Source organism: Nicotiana attenuata, unplaced genomic scaffold, assembly GCF_001879085.1.
Source record: "Nicotiana attenuata strain UT unplaced genomic scaffold, NIATTr2, whole genome shotgun sequence".
NCBI classification, from domain to species: Eukaryota; Viridiplantae; Streptophyta; class Magnoliopsida; order Solanales; family Solanaceae; genus Nicotiana; species Nicotiana attenuata.
The window spans coordinates 169,675-188,128 of NW_017670422.1; the positions used below are offsets into that span (position 1 = coordinate 169,675).

The 18,454-nt window shown below is 40.5% G+C and overlaps 1 protein-coding gene across 1 annotated transcript; it reads right to left on the bottom strand.

Moving 5' to 3' along the window:
• Positions 1-7,261: 7,261 nt before the first annotated feature.
• LOC109239199 (uncharacterized mitochondrial protein AtMg00860-like) lies at positions 7,262-7,666 on the bottom strand. The gene has a single exon (XM_019405721.1). The coding sequence runs from the start codon at positions 7,664-7,666 to the stop codon at positions 7,262-7,264; it is 405 nt and encodes a 134-aa protein (XP_019261266.1).
• Between the last annotated feature and the right edge of the window lie 10,788 nt (positions 7,667-18,454).

Consider the following 18,454-nt stretch of genomic DNA (forward strand, 5'->3'; position numbering starts at 1 on the left):
TGGCTCGTCCAGGGCGCGCGGGGCAGCCCCTGCTCGCCCCTTTGATAGCAGCAGGTTTGTCTCTGCTAAGGCTTAGGACCACTTTGCAGAGAAGGCCTATAAAAAGCCGATTTCGGAAAGAGGCATTGACATAGGATCAGTCCAGCTGGGCTGCCCTCACATGTATACTGAGCTGGTGAGGCGGGGGTTGCAGACTTTCATTGATGAGCCGGGCGAAGGCAATGTAATGGTGGTTAGAGAATTTTATGCCAATGTGAAGGAGCATGTCGATGGCGTAGTCACGGTGCGCCGAAAGGCAGTGAATGCCTCTATTGAGGCTATACGGACGGCGTACCAGCTGCCCCCTCCCGTGGATCATTATGATGACTTTTATGTGGGGTATGGCAGAACATACGCGCATTGGGAGACGTTCTTTGAAACAATCTGTGTACCCGGAAAGGAGGTTGTCTGGATGAAGTATGGTAAGAAGTTCCACTCCTCGGCACTAACCTTTGAAGGGAAGTGCTGGTTGTATATTATCAACAACCGTCTGCTCCTGGCCTCCAACACTACGGAGGTGAATGGCCCTCGAGCGGCTCTGATCTGGTGCTTCGTCAATGGTCACAACTTTGACGTGGCCAGAGTGATTCATGAGGAGATGTTCATCCGCTGTCCAATCAAAAGGTATGGGTTCTTTTTCCCGTCATTGGTTACGAAACTTTGCAGGGCAGCTAGGGTGCCGGAAAATCTCGCGGTGGATGGGATCGTGCCAAAAGACCGCAAGTTCCGGGCGGACAAGGTAACCACCGGTAAGGAGCTGGCGACAGCAAGTGGTGAGGATAGTAGTGGCTCTGATGACTCTGAGGATGAGAAGGCTGAGCAGGAGGATGTGGAGGCCGAGCCACAGGCACATGAGCAAATTGTAGCAGCTGCAGCACCATCTGGGACTGCAACACCTTCTGGAGCTACTCGGGTTTCCCGGTTCACCGCTTTGGAGCAGGAAGTAGCTGGGTTGCGTACCTCGATCACTGACTTAGGTACCCGTGTTGACGCGGTGGCTGACCGGCAAGTGAAATCGGAGAAGAAAATCTTAGGATGGTTGAGAGCTCGGGGTCGTGCTTGTCATTTGAACGCAGACACCGTCTCCGATCAGGAGTGATCTTTTAGGGAAGTTCCTTTGCCTCACTGTTCGTTAATTTTATGCCATGAGGACATGGCTACCTTTTAAGTGTGGGGTGGGGGATACTTCAATGTGTGGATGTACATGTAACAAATTGATTGTTTGATGTTTTCTTCTTCTTGATTGTTTTTTTTTCTTGTTTTTGTGTGGTTTGAGTGATAGTTAATTTAGGTAAGTGTAAAGTAGATAAGTTGACTTGTCCCGACGACGGATCTCTCTCGACGGGGTTCTTGAGGGACTAAGTCGACAAAAGAAAAAAAATGGAATTTGGAGACTCTTCCTGATGACGGATCCTTTAGACAATTTTCTTGAGGGAAGTAAGTCTAGAGAAAAGACCAAAAAGTTTATTTTTATTTTTAGGTAGTGTAGTAACTCCCCCTTGGTTTTTCTTTGGGCCACGGTTCTTTTCTAAGGGTTTAGCTTGAACCGGGTGTAGGTAGTTTTTGTTTATTTTATTTTTTTAGTATTTAGTAGTATTGATGTGCTATGAGCTGAAATCGAAAGAGAAACCCTTGGCGTTGATACACCCGAGCACAATAGACACTAGAGTGTAACACTTAGTCTCAGTGGTTGATTCTTGCTAAGGTGAATTAAATTGTATGTTTGTTACTGACTCGAATACTCAAACGAGAGTGTCTTGATAAGCCGGTCTAGAGTGAGTCATGTGCCATGTGTGTGTGAGTTATACTGTATTCCATGCTGTGCATTTGATGCCTAGAACTTGGCTCGTGTGTTTGCAAAGCGAAATAGCAGTTTCATTCAGTCTTGGAAGTGATATAGTCATTTCTTTGTTGAGCCAGACATATAAATTAGACCCACCTAAATGTAATACATCGTAGGCAATCCCGTTGAGCCTATAAGCCTGTTTCTTTGGCAACCACATTGCGAACCTTACCCAATTGTTTGAATGGACATCTGTTTAAACCCCTTTACTTCCCATAAGCACTTGAATGGTATTGAAATTATGTAAGCAAAAGTGTGGGGTGGTGGTTTGGTTTTTGAGTGGAACCGATGAAATAGAGGAAAGGTGCAGTGTTTTGACAAGTAAAAGAATAAGCGCCACTTAAAAGAAAGAAAAAAAAAGTTTTTGTTTTGAGCAAATGTATTAGTCGATAAGTGGTGGTTTGTTGCAATTGCACCTAATGGAGTGGGATGTTGTAAATAAAAATGAGGTGGAATATCTGGTTGACATAAATATGGTTTTGAAAGTTAATGTGATTGTATTAAAAGTGCTTAGGGAGGTTAGTCACTATATCCAAATATATCTTACCCGTCCCTTAGCCTACATTACAACCAAGTGAAGTCCTAATTGATCTTAAACTGAGTGGCCTCGATTAGTAGAGTATTACACTACGGGCAAGCCTATGGTGCATCTTTGTGGCATGTGAATGTTCTTTGTGAGAGTGAGCAAATTTTGTTTATCTACATTCCTAATTGTTCTTGAAGTTAATATTTGTGGAACTACTCTCTTGTGTGATGTGAGGGCATGTGATTCACGAAGGAAAGGCAAGTCTTGACCTCTGTAAAGGGTAATTTGAGTAAGTATGAATATTGCACGGCACGTGAGAGTCAACTTTTGAGGCAAGGATTGTTCACTACTAGGCGTAATTTTGGTAATTTGTTCTTGGTGTGATACGTTAGGGAAAAATGCTTAGTGAAGGGACCTCTATAGAGCGTGGTGGATTGCTCGAGGACTAGCAATGATTTAAGTATGGGGTGTTGATAATAGGCTAGATTCATGCAATTTGGCGACTGTTTATGCCCCAGCTTGATTATGTTTCACTATTATAATATAGTTAAATGGGCTCTAATTGTGAATTTCACACTTTGCAGGAGTGAGTGGCATGCATGAGGCCCTAAATATGTATCTGGAGCTAAATTGAAGCAAGAAAAGCCCCTAGACGCTGAGTACGTGGGAAGACGAGAGAAAGAAGAGATAAAATGAAGACCTGGACTAGCGCGGCCACTAGCACGACCGCGATAGCCCAGGAAGTCGAGGCAGAATGATAGGCTATATGCGCGGTCATTAGCGCGGTCACTAGTGCGACCGCGCTAGCCCAGTTCCGGAAATTAAACTTCAGGGGTAAATTTGGAAGTTCGGGGGCAAATCCACTTAACCTATAGAAGGTCTATCTCGCCCAAGAGATTATTATCAAGGTTTTCATAACTGAGTTCAAGGAAGGAAAGGCAAGAGGCAAGGAGGATAATTCAACATCGAGTTCTTCCTTTCTTCCTTTTATATTTTACGATTTGTGATGAATTTGAATATTGTTATGATGAACACTAGTATGAGTAGCTAAATATCTAGTCTAAGGTTTTTATGGAACCTATTGAAGGATGAACTTCTTGTTATGTTAATATAGTTTGCCCAGTTTAATCTCTGTTTTGTTCAACTACATTCTTGTTGTAGTTAATTGATAGGATCCTCAATTAGCTGTGCCTATTTAGTGTGCATAACTCGGGAGAGAGTGCATATTTAGGTCATTGTTGAGCAACATTAGGTCATTATTGAACAACACCACTCCCAAAGTATATGAGGGATCAATAACCGAGGGTTTAAAGGCGGGATTAGGGATAACGAAGCCTTGGGTGCAATCTAAAGTGAGCTGTAATAAACAAAGCCAGCTAGCGTAACTCGGGAGAGTGTGTCTAGTAAATTGTCGTGATTACTCGGGAGAGATTTGCGATAATAAGAGTGCTCATGATTGACAGAGATGATTAGGCAATTCTATGTGAAACATTACCAGAAGGGATTCCATCAATAGGGGAAATCATAACCTTAGAACCTCCTCTTAATTGTTTACAACTTAATCATAGTTAGTTTTCAGTTGCTTATTGACATTCATTCTTAGTTAGTAGAAACATCCTTAATTGTTATTCAGAAAGTTTGGGAAGTTGATTATGTAGAATTTCGTAAGTCTAACGAGAGTAATTGATAGGTTAATTCCTGGTGGGTTCGACTCTGGGCTAAATACTCAGATTATATTTGGAACGTCCGCGTGTCCTCTTTATAAAAGCATAGTTGGGCGTGATCAGTTACATCCTCCACCTCTTAAACAAACGTTCGTCCTCGAACGGACATAGAAAGGTACCTGAAGTGCTGAATAGATGAGGGTATCTGCTCCGCATATCCCCCTCGGACTCCCAGGTCACCTCCTCGACTGGTTGGCCCCTCCACTGGACCCGCACCGCAGAAATCCTCTTGGACCTCAACTGGCGATCCTGTCAATCAATGATGGCAACTGGCTCCCCCTCATAACCCAAACTCTCATCCAGCTGAATAGTACTGAAGTCTAACACATGGGATAGGTCGGGATGATACTTCCGAAGCATCGATACATGAAAAACTAGATGAACTCCTGATAAGCTGGGGGGTAACGCAAGCTCATAGGCAACCTCCCCAAATCTCCTCAATACATCAAAAGGATCAATAAACCTTGGGCTCAACTTGCCCTTCTTCCCGAACCTCATAATGCCCTTCATTGGCGAGACTTTGAAGAGAACCTTCTCGCCAACCATGAATGATACATCACGCGCCTTCTGATCCGCGTAACTCTTCTGTCTGGACTCAGCTATGCGAAGCCTCTCCTGAATCAACCTTACCTTATCCAAGGCATCCTGTACCAAATCAGCACCATATAACTTAGCCTCGCCAGGCTCGAACCACCCGATAGGAGAACGACAACGACAACCATATAAAGCCTCGTATGGAGCCATCTCTATGCTGGACTGATAGTAGTTGTTGTATGCAAACTCCGCCAAGGGCAAGAACTGGTCCCACTGCCCTCCAAAGTCAATCACACAGGCTCTAAGCATATCCTCCAGAATCTGAATCGTCCGCTCGGACTGTCCGTCGGTCTGAGGATGGAATGTTGTGCTAAGCTCCACACGGGTCCCCAACTCACTCTGAACTGCTCTCCAGAAATGGGAAGTGAACTGAGGGCCTCTGTCTGATATAATGGAAACAGGCACACCGTGCAACCGGACTATCTCCCAAATATAAATATGAGCATACCTCTCTATTGTATAAGTAGTCGCCACTGGAATAAAGTGGGCCGACTTGGTCAACCTATCAACGATGACCCATACTGAATTCAAACTTCTGCAAAGTTCGCGGCAACCCAACTACGAAATCCATGGTAATGCGTTCCCACTTCCACTCTGGTATAGGCATCTGCTGAAGTAGGCCACCCGGCCTCTGATGTTCATACTTGACCTGCTGGCAATTCAAACACCTAGCCACATACTCCACTATGTCTTTATTCATCCTCCGCCACCAATAATGTCTCAAGTCACGATACATCTTCGTAGCTCCCGGGTGCATGGAATACCGCAAACTGTGTGCCTCCTCTAGTATCCTCTCCCTCGGACCATCAACATTAGGAACACATAGACGACCCTGGAGCCGCAAAACACCATCCTCGCCAATAGAGACCTCCTTGGCACCTCCCTGAAGCACCGTCTCTCTGAGGACCGCCAGATGTCGATCATCGAACTGTCGGGCCTTAATCTCCCTCAATAATGAAGACTGAGCAACCATACACGCAAGAACCCGGCTGGGCTCCGAAATGTCCAACTTTATTAGTCTGTTAGCCAAGGACTGAATGTCCCAAGCTAGTGGCCTCTCATCTGCTGGAATGAATGCCAAGCTACCCATACTCTCTGGCTTCCTGCTTAAGGCATCCGCGACCACGTTTGCCTTGCCCGGATGATAAAGAATGGTGATGTCATAATCCTTCAGTAACTCAAGCCACCTACGCTGCCTCAAATTAAGATCCCTCTGCTTAAACAAATGTTGCGAGCTACGATGATTAGTATAAACCTCGCATGACACCCCATATAGGTAGTGCCTCCATATCTTAAGAGCGTGAATCCCGAACCTGTAGGCAATATCAAAACTGCGGTTGTAGTCAAAGCTATCTTAAGCTTCTGGAAGCTCGCCTCACACTCTTCTGTCCACTGGAAAGGAGCACCCTTCTGGGTCAGCCTGGTCATAGGTGTTGCAATAGATGAAAACCCCTCAACAATCGGCGGTAATAACCCGCCAAGCCAAGAAACTGCGGATCTCTGTAGCTGAGGATGGTCTGGGCCAACTCTGCACTGNATCTTCTAGGTTTGAACCATAGCAAAAATACTTTAAGAGCTGGTGCAATGTTATCAAAATCCTTGAAGACGTTGCATTTGAATTCCATGAAAATATAATATTGATGGCATAGGTACCAGAAAAACCATAATAGTTCTTGTGGAAAATCCTTGGCTTCAGCTATGAATATATGGCAGAACGGATATTCTGGATTGACCCCATATGGCTTGAGAATGGATCCACCATGTTGCCGGAAAACTTGGAGCTCATAATAAGTTCTTCTTTCCATAATAATTGACGGATCAAATGGATCCATGAGGTTGAACAACTCCGGTGGATGATCCGTTGGCTTCAATGAACTTGTTCCCGGTATATTCGAAAGCATGAAGATGTGGCTGATTAGCTTTTGCTTTAACTTCAATTTTGCTGGGGAAAATCTCTTTGAGAATTCTTCCGGTCGAGACAGAAAATCTGCGAGAATATTATCCTTTCCTTTCAGGTGCCTGACTTGAAACTTGTATGGAGAGAACCATTGAGCCCACCTGAGAATCTGAGGATTGGGAATAATTTTTGCATTTAGCTAAATCATCTTTGGGAAGGCCTTTATATCCATTTCTATCAGAAATTCTGTATGAATAAGGAAGAAATTAAATTTCTTGATTCCATTCTTTACTGCAAGAATTTCCTTGAAAGTGGAGTGATAATGTTGCTCGGCATCTTTGAACTTTCCACTGGCGTATCCTCACATTTTCCTCCGGCCTCGGAGAGAGGGTAGGATTTTTGCGGCCGCAGAGACGGCGGATAAGGCAGCGGATGATGTTCAGTCTCAGTGGCAGAAAACCAATACTGTTCGGAACTTCACTTCTAGAGCTCCATCTCCCAGAATCAAAACCTTCTTGTTCTAAAGGCATGGCTCTCTCGCATCTTATTCTACTACTTTGTAGAGGAAGTCAGTCGTGAATCTCGGTATAACTTTGTTACCTTAGCCTGGAAAACAGCCTAGGAAACTAGGCCTCTTTCTATCCCGATATTGAGCCAAGCCCATCCTTTTCTTCAAATAGAACAGCACTCCAGTATTCATTGCTGGCATCAGTTTGCAATATCTTCTTACCGTCTGAAGGGATATAGAGGGACTTGACATTTTTAGAAATCTCCTTTATTTCCTTGACTACTTCATCTTGTTTCTTTCCCCATGGTAGAGCATTTTTCTTGAGCATCTCTGTGAGTGGAGAAATGTATGTAGAGATATTTGGGATGAAATCTCTCACATAATTTACTATACCCAAGAATTGTTGGATCTGTTTTGTTATGAGGTTGGTATTAGGAAATTTGAGTAGTTCTTGACATATATGTGGTCCTGGACTGTATGCACCTTGGACAAAATGCATTTCAAAAAAATCAATCTCTTTTTGGGCAAGAACCATCTTTTTTGCTGAAAGCATGATACCATAGTGTGTTATCAATGCCTCAAATTAACAAAGCAAGTTGACATGTTCCTCCAATGTATCACTAAAAAACAGGATATCATCAATGTAAACCAATCTTAGCTAGGGTTGTTGTGGGCCCTCGACTCTATTCTCTTTAGCAATCCAAAGCTCGAGAGGTGAGATGTTTAGTTGCAAGTCCAAGTACCCGTGCTAATGGTCTAGAACTTGCCCTGAATGCTTGTCTAGGCGAAATTCTAAGTGTAGCTTGGCTTGAGAGATGATCGTAGGCTCTCCTTGATCCAGTTTGAAATTTGAAATCTTCTGTGGCCTACCAATGTGATATCCCTATTCAACCCCTTTGAGCCGAAGCCCTTTTTTTTTCCAATAACCACGTTACAGGCCTTCATCCGTTTTGTATTGACCCTCTCTTGGCACCCGATCTTTCCTTAGAACTCTTGAGAAACAATTGACAAAAACATAAGTTTGGGGGAGAGAAGAGGAGTTTGAAAGTGATAAAAGGTACAAAGAAGAGAAAGAAATGAAGAAAAGGAAAGGCAAAGAAAAGAAAGAAAGAACAAAAAGAAAAATGTCAAAATGAAAGTGAATAAAGTAAAGAGTTGAAGGGAATTCAAAAAAAAAGAAAGGATGAAGTAAATAGAAAAGGAGAAAAATGAATATCATGAACAAGAAAGAGTGACATTACGTCTCTAGTTCCCCCGAGGAAGAAGAAAATGACTCAAAAAGTCGAGAAAGTATGAGCCGAAAAGAGAAAATGGAGTGCTTAAGGAAAGATAAAACCATTCTATTCCAACTAGTCCTACCTTGGTCCAAAGCCTTCATTACATCCTGCAAAAGTCCTACATGATATCAAGTTGAGTGAGCTTACATTAGTGGTGATTTACATAAGGGGCAAGCTTATGGTACTCAACGCCGGACTTGTGACATTCTTTTGAGAGAGATGAGCGAAGTTTTCACCAATCCTTACCTTGAGTGTTTCATTCTAAAGTGAGATTTGCTAATAGAGAATAGAGGAGGAGGAGTTTGGGATCCACAATGACCTACATGAAAGAGAGAGCTTCCTTGATGAATAGAGTCAACTCTTGATGCTCTAGCGTCACACTAGAACTATTGTACTCAAAAGGTCAATCATTGCGTTGTTGATAATTCATATGTGTTGTGGGTAATTGTTGGCCCCACTCGATGTGTAATTGATTCACCTTAGGCTAGCTGAAATATCTCTTTTTCTAGTGGAGGTGGGAATTGCCTTATTTACTTAAGGACAAGAAAAAGCTTGAGTTTGGGGGAGTTGATAAGCAAGGATTTTGATCGCTTATTTGCTCTCTTTTACTTGCGTTTTAGCTCAAAAATGCTTAAAGGTATTTCCGAAAACTAAAGAAATGTGTTTACTTGCAAGAATATTGGGAAACGAGCCGGAGAAGTCAAAATCAACTCATAAAGGAGTCAAAAGTGAACAAGAACCAAAACTAGGCAAAAAGGCTAGCAGTGCGGACCGCACAATTCTAGTGCGGCCGCAGAAGGGAGATTCAGAGAGTGGTGTTTTGGCTAGCTCAGGGAGTGCGGACCGCACTGAAATTGTGCGGCTGCAGGAGACCAAGTGCGGCCGTATCAATTATTATGCGGTCCGCAGGATTGAAGATTCAGAGAGCTGGAAAGTAAAGGAGTGCAGATCACATCAATTTTGTGCAGCCGCATAATCCTAAGTGCGACCGCACCCACTTTTATGCAGACGGCAGAAGCCTCAAGTCCCAAGCCCAAATTCCCAAGACTGCGGACTTGCACGATAATTGTGCAGCCGCAGAAGCCCATTGTGCGGACCGCACCAGAATTATGCGGCCGCGCAACCTTCGTAGGGGCATTTTTGTCAGATATTTTCAGCTTAGTATAAATAGAAATTTTTGTCATTTTTAGGTTAAGTTTAGTTTGTAGAGGTGCACCTGAGCGGTTTTCTTTACTTATTTGAGTGATTTTGCACTAGATTGACTTCTTAACATTAGATTTTCTTTGTTTAAACAATTATTATGCATTCTCTCTTAATTTCTTCTTGTATTTCTTTATTTTTTATGAGTAGCTAAATCTTTAACTAGGGTTGTGGCTCAACCCTAGTGTGGGTACTTAATGGGTATTTAATTTTAGGGCTTGTTTCTAATTCGGTTAGTGATATTTAGCCTTATTTATGCTTAACTTCTAGAATTAATGGTTGCAAACATTGATTCATGCATTTTTGACCTAGTCTTTGCGTGATTTGTTTTTATGTCTAGTGCAATTGGCGCACTAATATATCTTGCTAGAATCATAAGTATAACAATATTCTAGCGAGATATAGTTTTACTCCTATGTGGAAACATTGAAATACGATTAGTGTTATATTGCAAAAGGAATCCTTGATATAGATTTGCTTATTCTAACAAAAACTGTCAAAATTTTGTTGGTTATGCAAATGCAGGTATTTTCCTGAAGTTCGCTCTTCAAACAATCTATTTGCATGTGAGGGTTGCCATATTATTATTCTACAAGGCAGTTAATTGTTGATACTTATTCAAGTCATGCCAAGATAAGCAACTGATAAATCAAATGACTCAACACACAACAAACGTGTGACTTTTCTTTGTAGAGAAGATTCCAATAATATTGAAGATGATGTTGTTTGCATAGCTCAATTTAAAGAAGGATATTGTCACGACCCATTTCCTAAATAGGTCATAATGGTGCCCAACACCATTTCCGGGCAAGCCAACGCGGAGAATACTAACTAAACTTTCATTTACCTTTACCCCAAAATAGTTGGAATAATTCTTTAAGTTGAAATAAAATCAGAAACAATTAATAAAGTCATGATAATCATACAACCCCAAAATAATACAGTCTACTAAAGTGTGTGCCAAGACCCGGTGTCACAAGTTGTGGGCAACTAGTAGAATATACAAAAGAATCACACTATCCTACTGTCTGAAGCAGAATAGACAGCAAAAGAAAATACATAAGAAAGACTTCTTCAGGTTGCTGAACGACATGGAAGGGAAGCAGCTCACCGTAGAAGTCTCGAGTCCGCTCAGAGATACGCACCAGACTGATAGCCAGATACACCTGCCTCAGATCCTGTACAATCAAGTACAGAAGTGTAGTATGAGTACATAAACAATATGTACCCAGTAAGTATCCCGTCTAATCTCGAAGAAGTAGAGACGAGAGGTCGACTTGACACTTACTAGGGTTAAATAATGTGAGAAAAATTCATAATTAGCATGGATAGCACAAATTATTAGCATTTAATAATCATGGAATAACAGTTCTTTCCCAAGTGTTATCATGGATATTAACCTATATTTCAAGCAGATATGAAATTCAGTCGTCATAGAAATGCTAAGCAAAACATGCGCAAGTAACACTGTGGGACGTACGGCCCGATCCAACATAAAAGTAAATTGTGCACTGCTGAGGGTCGAACGGCTCGAACCATAGATGCATCTATTACCCCGCTCGCAAATCACCCATGCGACGCGGTCAAATATAAATAAGCTCATCAACAAGCAAACAATAATGTATATCTGAGGAGTAGTTATTCACAGGAATACTCAATATTCTCTTTTAAAAGACCAAACAGGATAAGATTCCTTCACTAGTCTCATTTACCTTAATCAAAATAGTTTATACGAATCCGAATTTATCATCAAGTTACAAGAATATCACGTAGAGCATGCTTATCGGTCCTAGACTACCCGGACTTAACATAATAGCCGCTACACACAAACTCTCGTCACCTAGTATGTACGTAGCCTCCGCATATAATGGCAATTAATTCAATTATTATACCTATGGGGACAATTCCCTCTTACAAGGTTAGAAAGGAGACTCACCTCGCTCCAAAGTGCACTTCCAATACAAAGAACGCGTCCAAGCCCTCAATTCGGAGCCGAACGATCCCAAACTAGTTAAACGAAGTAAGAACTAGTCAATATAGACTCACAAGATCGAATTCTAGCTATTTAAGAAATTTCCCAACCCTAAATCACAAGTTTCCCAAAATTCGACCCCGGGCCCATGTGCCCGGATTCCGAGATTTTTCGAAGGAAGTTGTTCTCTACATCCTAAGGATCAATAATATATGATTTTTAATTTATTCCATAACAAATTTCGTGGTTAAATCTAAGTTTTATTAAAACCCTAGGTTTTTGCTCTAATCCTATGATTTCACCTTAATACTAGTGTTTAATCTACTCAAGACATAAGTAATAATCTAGAAATGGGTAGGACTAACTTACCTCAAAATGCTTGGTGAAGGTTTTCTCTCAAGAGCTCTAAAATCGCCAATAGAGGAGTGAAAAGTGTTAAAATTGGTTTGGAACCCGTATTAAATGAACCTCACTGCTTCACCGATTTTTGCATCTGCGGTCAGGGGGCCGCATCTGCGAGAAATAAACCGCATCTGCAAAACAGGGCGAAGGGGCTGGGACCACTTGTGCGGTCTCTAGGCCGCATCTGCGGCTTGGGAGCCGCTTCTGCGGTTCCTGGCCTAGATGCCCTGGGCCGCTTCTGCGATGAGGGGACCACTTCTGCGGCCTCGCACCTGTGGTCCATTAACCGCAGGTGCGGTTATGACAGAAGCAACAACCTTCAGCTCTTCTCAAAAATTTTCACATCACTCGAGCCTCGTCCGACTGACGCTCGGGGCTCCCGGGCCCCGCCCGAACATACCGACAAGTCTGAAATCACGAGACGGACCTACTCGAGCCTTCGGAACAACCGAAACAACGCTAAATCTAGAAATCACCCCCTAAAACCAAATGAATCAAACTTATGAACTTCAAGTTCTTAATTTTCCTCCAACGGGCCAAAACGCCCTTAAACTACTCGGATTGACACCAAATATTGCGGGTAGGTCTTAAATGATATTTCGGACTTGTACCGAGCTTCGGAACCAACATACGGGCCTGATACCCATGAAATCAATCATTAGTTAGTTTCTTTAAATCCCTAATATTTCAGATTGACAATTTCTAATAAAAATTCATTACTCGGGCTAAGGACCTCGGAATTCAATTCTGGGCATACGCCCAGGTCCCATATTTTCTCGCGGACCCTCCGGAATTGTCAAAATACGAATCCAGGCCCGTTTGCCCAAAATGTTGACCAAAGTCAAACTTAGCCTTTTAAAAAAATCCTAAAGAGTCAAATGTGCATTTTTCAATCCAAACTCTTCTAAATCCCGAACCAACCATCCCTGCAGGTCGTAAATTAGTTAAAGCGAGCATGGAGAGTTTTATTTGGGGGAACGGGATCCTAAAAAGGCAAACGACCGGTCGGATCGTTACATGTCAATTTAAAGAAGGATATATCGAAGGAGACATAATAAAGCAAATATCACCATAGTTTTTTTTCAGATGCATGATCTTCAACAGTATGGTGAAATCGATATTCAACAAATTCGTTCATGTGATAATTTCGCTGATGTGTTCACTAAGGCATTGCCAACCTCAATGTTTGAGAAGTTGAAATACAAGATTGAAATACATTATCTTCAAGAAATAAAGTGATGTTTTCATCAGCGGAGGCAAATACGTTATATTCTTTTTCCTTTAGCACAGGTTTTGTCCCAATAGGTTTTCCTGGCAAGATTTTTAACGAGGCAGTAGACAATGCGTATTACATGATATGTATAATTTTTCCTAATAAGGTTTTAAGGAAGCACATTATCTTTGGACATCCAATGAGGAGTGTTATGAAATACTTGATTATGTTGGATGTCCATAACTCCTAAGGGAGTAAGACCCACTACTCTACTCCATTAATCTCCCACTACTTTTACCATTATGATTGCAACTTTAACACCTCCATGATCTTCCCCATGATCTCAATAGTTAATATCATGTTCATGGCATCCCTTTGTATTACCTAAATATCATCCTATAAATAGAGGACTTGGGCATCACATTGTACATACTTGGAAAACACTTGAATACATGGAAGAAATAAGAATATCTCTTCTCATTCTCTCTACATTTCTTATTTTTCCTTATTTTATATTGTTACTTTGAGCTAAGCTTCTTAATAGATTTCAAAATATATTATTCCTTACACTTCAAATTGAACGGCATGTAAAGAAGAAGAGTGAAAATTTTCTTGAATTTGGTAAGAGAATGTTCTAGTCAAATCGTGTTCTAATATTTAGTTTAGAATTATTGTCTAACGTATTTTGTGTTTAAGTAATAAATTCTAAAAGAAAACAAATTTATAAAGTAAAATGTCAATGGATAGCCCTAGATATTAGGACTGCTTGTATAATATAAATAAGGAAAAACTTAATTAGCAAAATTTTAATTATAATCAAATTCTTAAATATTAAAAAAAATATAATAACTATTTTGTCTGGTATGATATTTAAAGGGTAAAAAAGGCGAACAGTATTTCACTAAGGTCTTTCGTGTTTTTAATATAATATAGATAGATTTGTGATATGATGTTAATATTTGAGGTGTAAGATGAAATACTGAGCTTAGAGTATGATTTAGAAAACGAATAGAAATTATTTTGAAGAATTAGAACCTAGAGTTTATATTTAAGGTGAAATCTTGAAATGGGTCAACCTAAAGCTTAAAGTTCCGTGAATTTTAGGATGATTTGAGTACTAACTCGAGGGATTTAATTTTTTGAGACAATTCAAAACTTATATCAATTTTAAGACAAAAGTGTTAAGAATGGGGTAGAAGGGACACTTTTGTAATTAAGGTTAATGATATAATTTTTAAAACTCCCAAAAAAAATTTATTTACAAAAACGTCCCCCTCCTCCTCCCTCAAACATTTAGGAAGATGTTTCGAATATTTAGAGAGATGTTTCAAACATCTACTGAGATATTTGAAACATCCGCACACATTTGTGGGAATGTTTGAAACATTTGGGAAAAAAAGATGAATGAGAACAACAATAGAAAAAGAAGAAGAAGAAGAAGAAATATCCCGATGGATGTGTCAAACATCCCGAGATATTTCAAACATCCCGGGAGATGTTTCAAATATCCCGGGAGATGTTTCAAACATCACGACAGATGTTTCGAACATCCCCGAAGATGTTTCGACAGAATACTTTTATGGGGATGTCTCAAAATATCTCGAGAATATTTTGCAAAATATTCACTTTGTAAAATTTCATATTTTTCTCTTTCTTTTGTATATTTTAAACCACTAGAAAAAAGAAACAATGAAAAAAGAAGAAGAAGATGAAAGTGAGATGAAGAGGGAAAGAAGAAAAAGACAAAGAAGAAAATGAAGAAGAAGAATATGACATACCCGAACCAGTAGCAACATCAACGAAAGTCGAAGAGAAAGAAGAAAGTAAGGAAGAAGAATGAGAGAATGGGGAAAAGAAAGAAGAAAGAAGGAGAAGAGGAAGTGAGGAGGAGAAAGAAGAGGGAAATGAAAATTTGAAAAATTTTGAAATAATTTGAATGAGTATGGTTTTCTAAATTTTTTGGAACTTTTAATATTTACCCACAACTTTTGTTATTTTTAATCTGACCCCAAACCCCTTTCATTACACATTTTTTGTTAACAAAAAAATGTGTCCTATAATCTTCAACAAGACTTCAACAACCTTTTTTACTGCCTATTTATGATATACACGAGTTTGCACATATGAAGTTGGAGTAAATTTTAGCTTATAGATTTTTTTTGCTAGACTAATAGTATTGGATAAGAAACTAGAAATAAATTACACTATAAAAATATTTTCTTATTCTTAATTTATTTTAATATCTAATTAAAGGCGATGTTTTTATTTAATCAACAGTTAATATAGCGTAATTTGATATTAGTAAAACAAAATACTAGACAGGAAATACATAGAACCCGTTTGAAGTAGTTGATTGTAAATTACAGATAAGCTTGAAGTGCTGAAAAGTATTTTTAAGTATTTTTAACTACCAACCTAAAAAATGATAGGTTTTCTCTCTCTAACGTTTTCTCTCAACGTGCGCTTTGGAAGCCATGGTAGGGAGAGGCAGACCTAAGAAGAACCTTATGAAGGTTCCGATTACAGATCAACGATCAACAGAAGCAAGAAATACTGTTTTAGAATTGTTTGTCTCACCAAAAGGAGTGCGAATTGAAGAACCAAATGAAGCAGTCACTCCGGGAAGCATGCAAAGCGAACAGAGCAAGGAGGAAATAGATCTAGCTCGCAGAAATGGCAAAATGAAAGCTGTAGAGGTTACACCAGTAGCTGCACAAGCTATAGGAGGTGGATCTAGAAGCGGGACAACTCAAATACAGACGAAGACTCCGAGCAACAATGGAACAGTACCATGCAGCTCAGGTACTGTTGAGAATAATAAAATTGCTGAATTAGGAAAAGATAGCAAGACTCAGACATGGGCAAATGTGGTAGGCGGTAACAAATTAGCGATAAAAGGTATGGATCTGCAATTTATTGCATCGGTAATTCAAAATGGTGAGAAGATTGTAAAATTAGACCTCGATTGTAAACCCCATGTGCTGGTAAGTGCCTAGCCTAACCTCAGGTAAGTAGTGACGAGGCTAGGACTAGACTACCAAATAAATCTGTGCAGTTAAATCATATACATCAAAAAATAAAAAATAGATATTCACAGTTTAAGATGGGGAGGGGAAGGCATGCTACGGGGAGTATCAGATAACAACAAAATACAAGAGGAATGTAAAGAAACCATAATTTAGTTGACAACAATAATGAGGAAAACAAATACAGTGTCCACTTTCATTTCTTTCTCGTTGCAGGCGTGCAACCCGCTCCCATTTCATATATCTCATTGCAGGCGTGCAACCCGCTCCCATTTCATATATTATCGTTGCAGGCGTGCAACCCGCTCCCATTTCATATATTATCGTTGCAGGCGTGCAACCCGTTCCCATTTTATATATTACCGTTGCAGGCATGCAACCCACTCCCATTTTATATATTACCGTTGTAGGTGTACAACCCGTTCCCATTTCATGTATTACCGTTGCAGGCGTGCACCCCGCTCCCATTTCATATATTACCATTGCAGGCTTGCAATCTGCTCCCATTTCATGTATTACCGTTGCAGGCGTGCAACCCACTCCCATTTCATATATCAACACCAAACATAGAAGAAACCCGGCAAGGGAACAACAATACAACAACAACATCCGGCAAGGAAATAATAATATAACAACAACATCCCGGCAAGGGAACAAGAGTATGACAACAACATCCCGGCAAGGGAACCAACAATGATAATCATCATATTAGACATGGATAAATCAAAATGGAGTCACAACAATTACAATAGACTTACGGGCATTCTTGACACCGACGTATAGATACTCGTCACCATGCCTATACGTCGTAGTCCACAATTAACACATAGAAAATACGACACAACTCCTAATCCCTCAAGCTAAGGTTAGACCAAACACTTACCTCGATGCCACGGACAAAATTCAAGCCTCAACTACCGTTTTACCTCTTGATTCCACCACCAGTTCGCTTGTGTCTAGCCACAAGTCACTTAACTATATCAATAAATGCTAAATGAATCAATTCTAATGCATGAAAATAGGTTTTATAAAGTTTTTCCCCAAAAGTCAAAAATCGACCCCAGGCCCGCTTGGTCCAAACCCGAAATTCGGACAGAAACCCGATTACCCATTAACCCCCGAGCCCGATATATAATTGGTCTTGGAATCCGACCTCAATTTGAGGTCTAAATCCCCATATTTCAATATTCTTAGGTTTTACCCAAATTCCCAATTCCACCATGAAAACCCTAGATTCTATGATGAAATCTTGTAAAAAGAAGTTAAGGAGTGAAAGAAATGAGTTTAAGATCACTTACTAATGTTTTAGAGAATAAAGAGTGTTTGGAAAATCGCCTCCTATGTTATTAGGGTTTTGAAAAAAGAAAAATAACTTAAAGTCCCGTTTAAATATACTCCTCTCAGACCCTCTCCGCGGACCGCATAAAAAGGACTGCGGCCGCGGAGATCCACCGCGGACCGCAAGAAATCGAGCGCGGCCGCAAAGGTAAGGCCTTGCCCCACCGCGGACCACAAGAAATCGAGCGCGGCCGCAGAGGTAAGGCCTTGCCCCACCGCGGACCGCATAATCCCCACGGTGGTCGCGAAGTCCTGACTTCAGAGACCTGCAACTTTCTCTGAACCTGCAACTTTTCTAAGTGTAAAAAAATCCCGGAACCTATCCGAAACTCACCCGAGCCCTCGGGACTCCAAACCAAATATGCATACTAACTCAAAAACATCATATGGACTTACTCGTGCGATCACATCATCAAAATAACATCAACCACTATAAATTAAGCCTCAAACTCAACATTTTCCTCAAGGACACTTAAAGTTCATTATTTCTTAACCGGACGTCCGAATCATGTCAAATAAACTCCATTCTTCACCAAATTTCACGGTTATCAATTAAATACTATGAAAAGTTTGTACCGAGATCCGGAACCAAAATACGGGCCCGATACCAATGGTTTCAAACATTAATTCTTTTCTTTATTTCATAAATAATTCGGCAAAACAATTTCTTTCAAAAATTGATAGCTAAGGCTTGGGACCTCGTAATTCATTTCCGGGCATACGCCCAAGTCCCATATTTTACTGCGGACCTCCCCAGATCATCGGAACACAGATCCGGGTCTGTTTTCTCAAAATGTTGACCAAAGTCAACCATAATCAAATTTTAACTCTAGAAATTTCTATTTCTCATATTTTCACATAAAGCTTTCCGGATAATGTCAATCTTCTGGAACAA

What these genes read in the sequence shown, in the direction of transcription:
- LOC109239199 (XM_019405721.1), bottom strand. Translation starts at nt 7,666, where the DNA reads ATGGTTCTTGCCCAAAAAGAGATTGATTTTTTTGAAATGCATTTTGTC.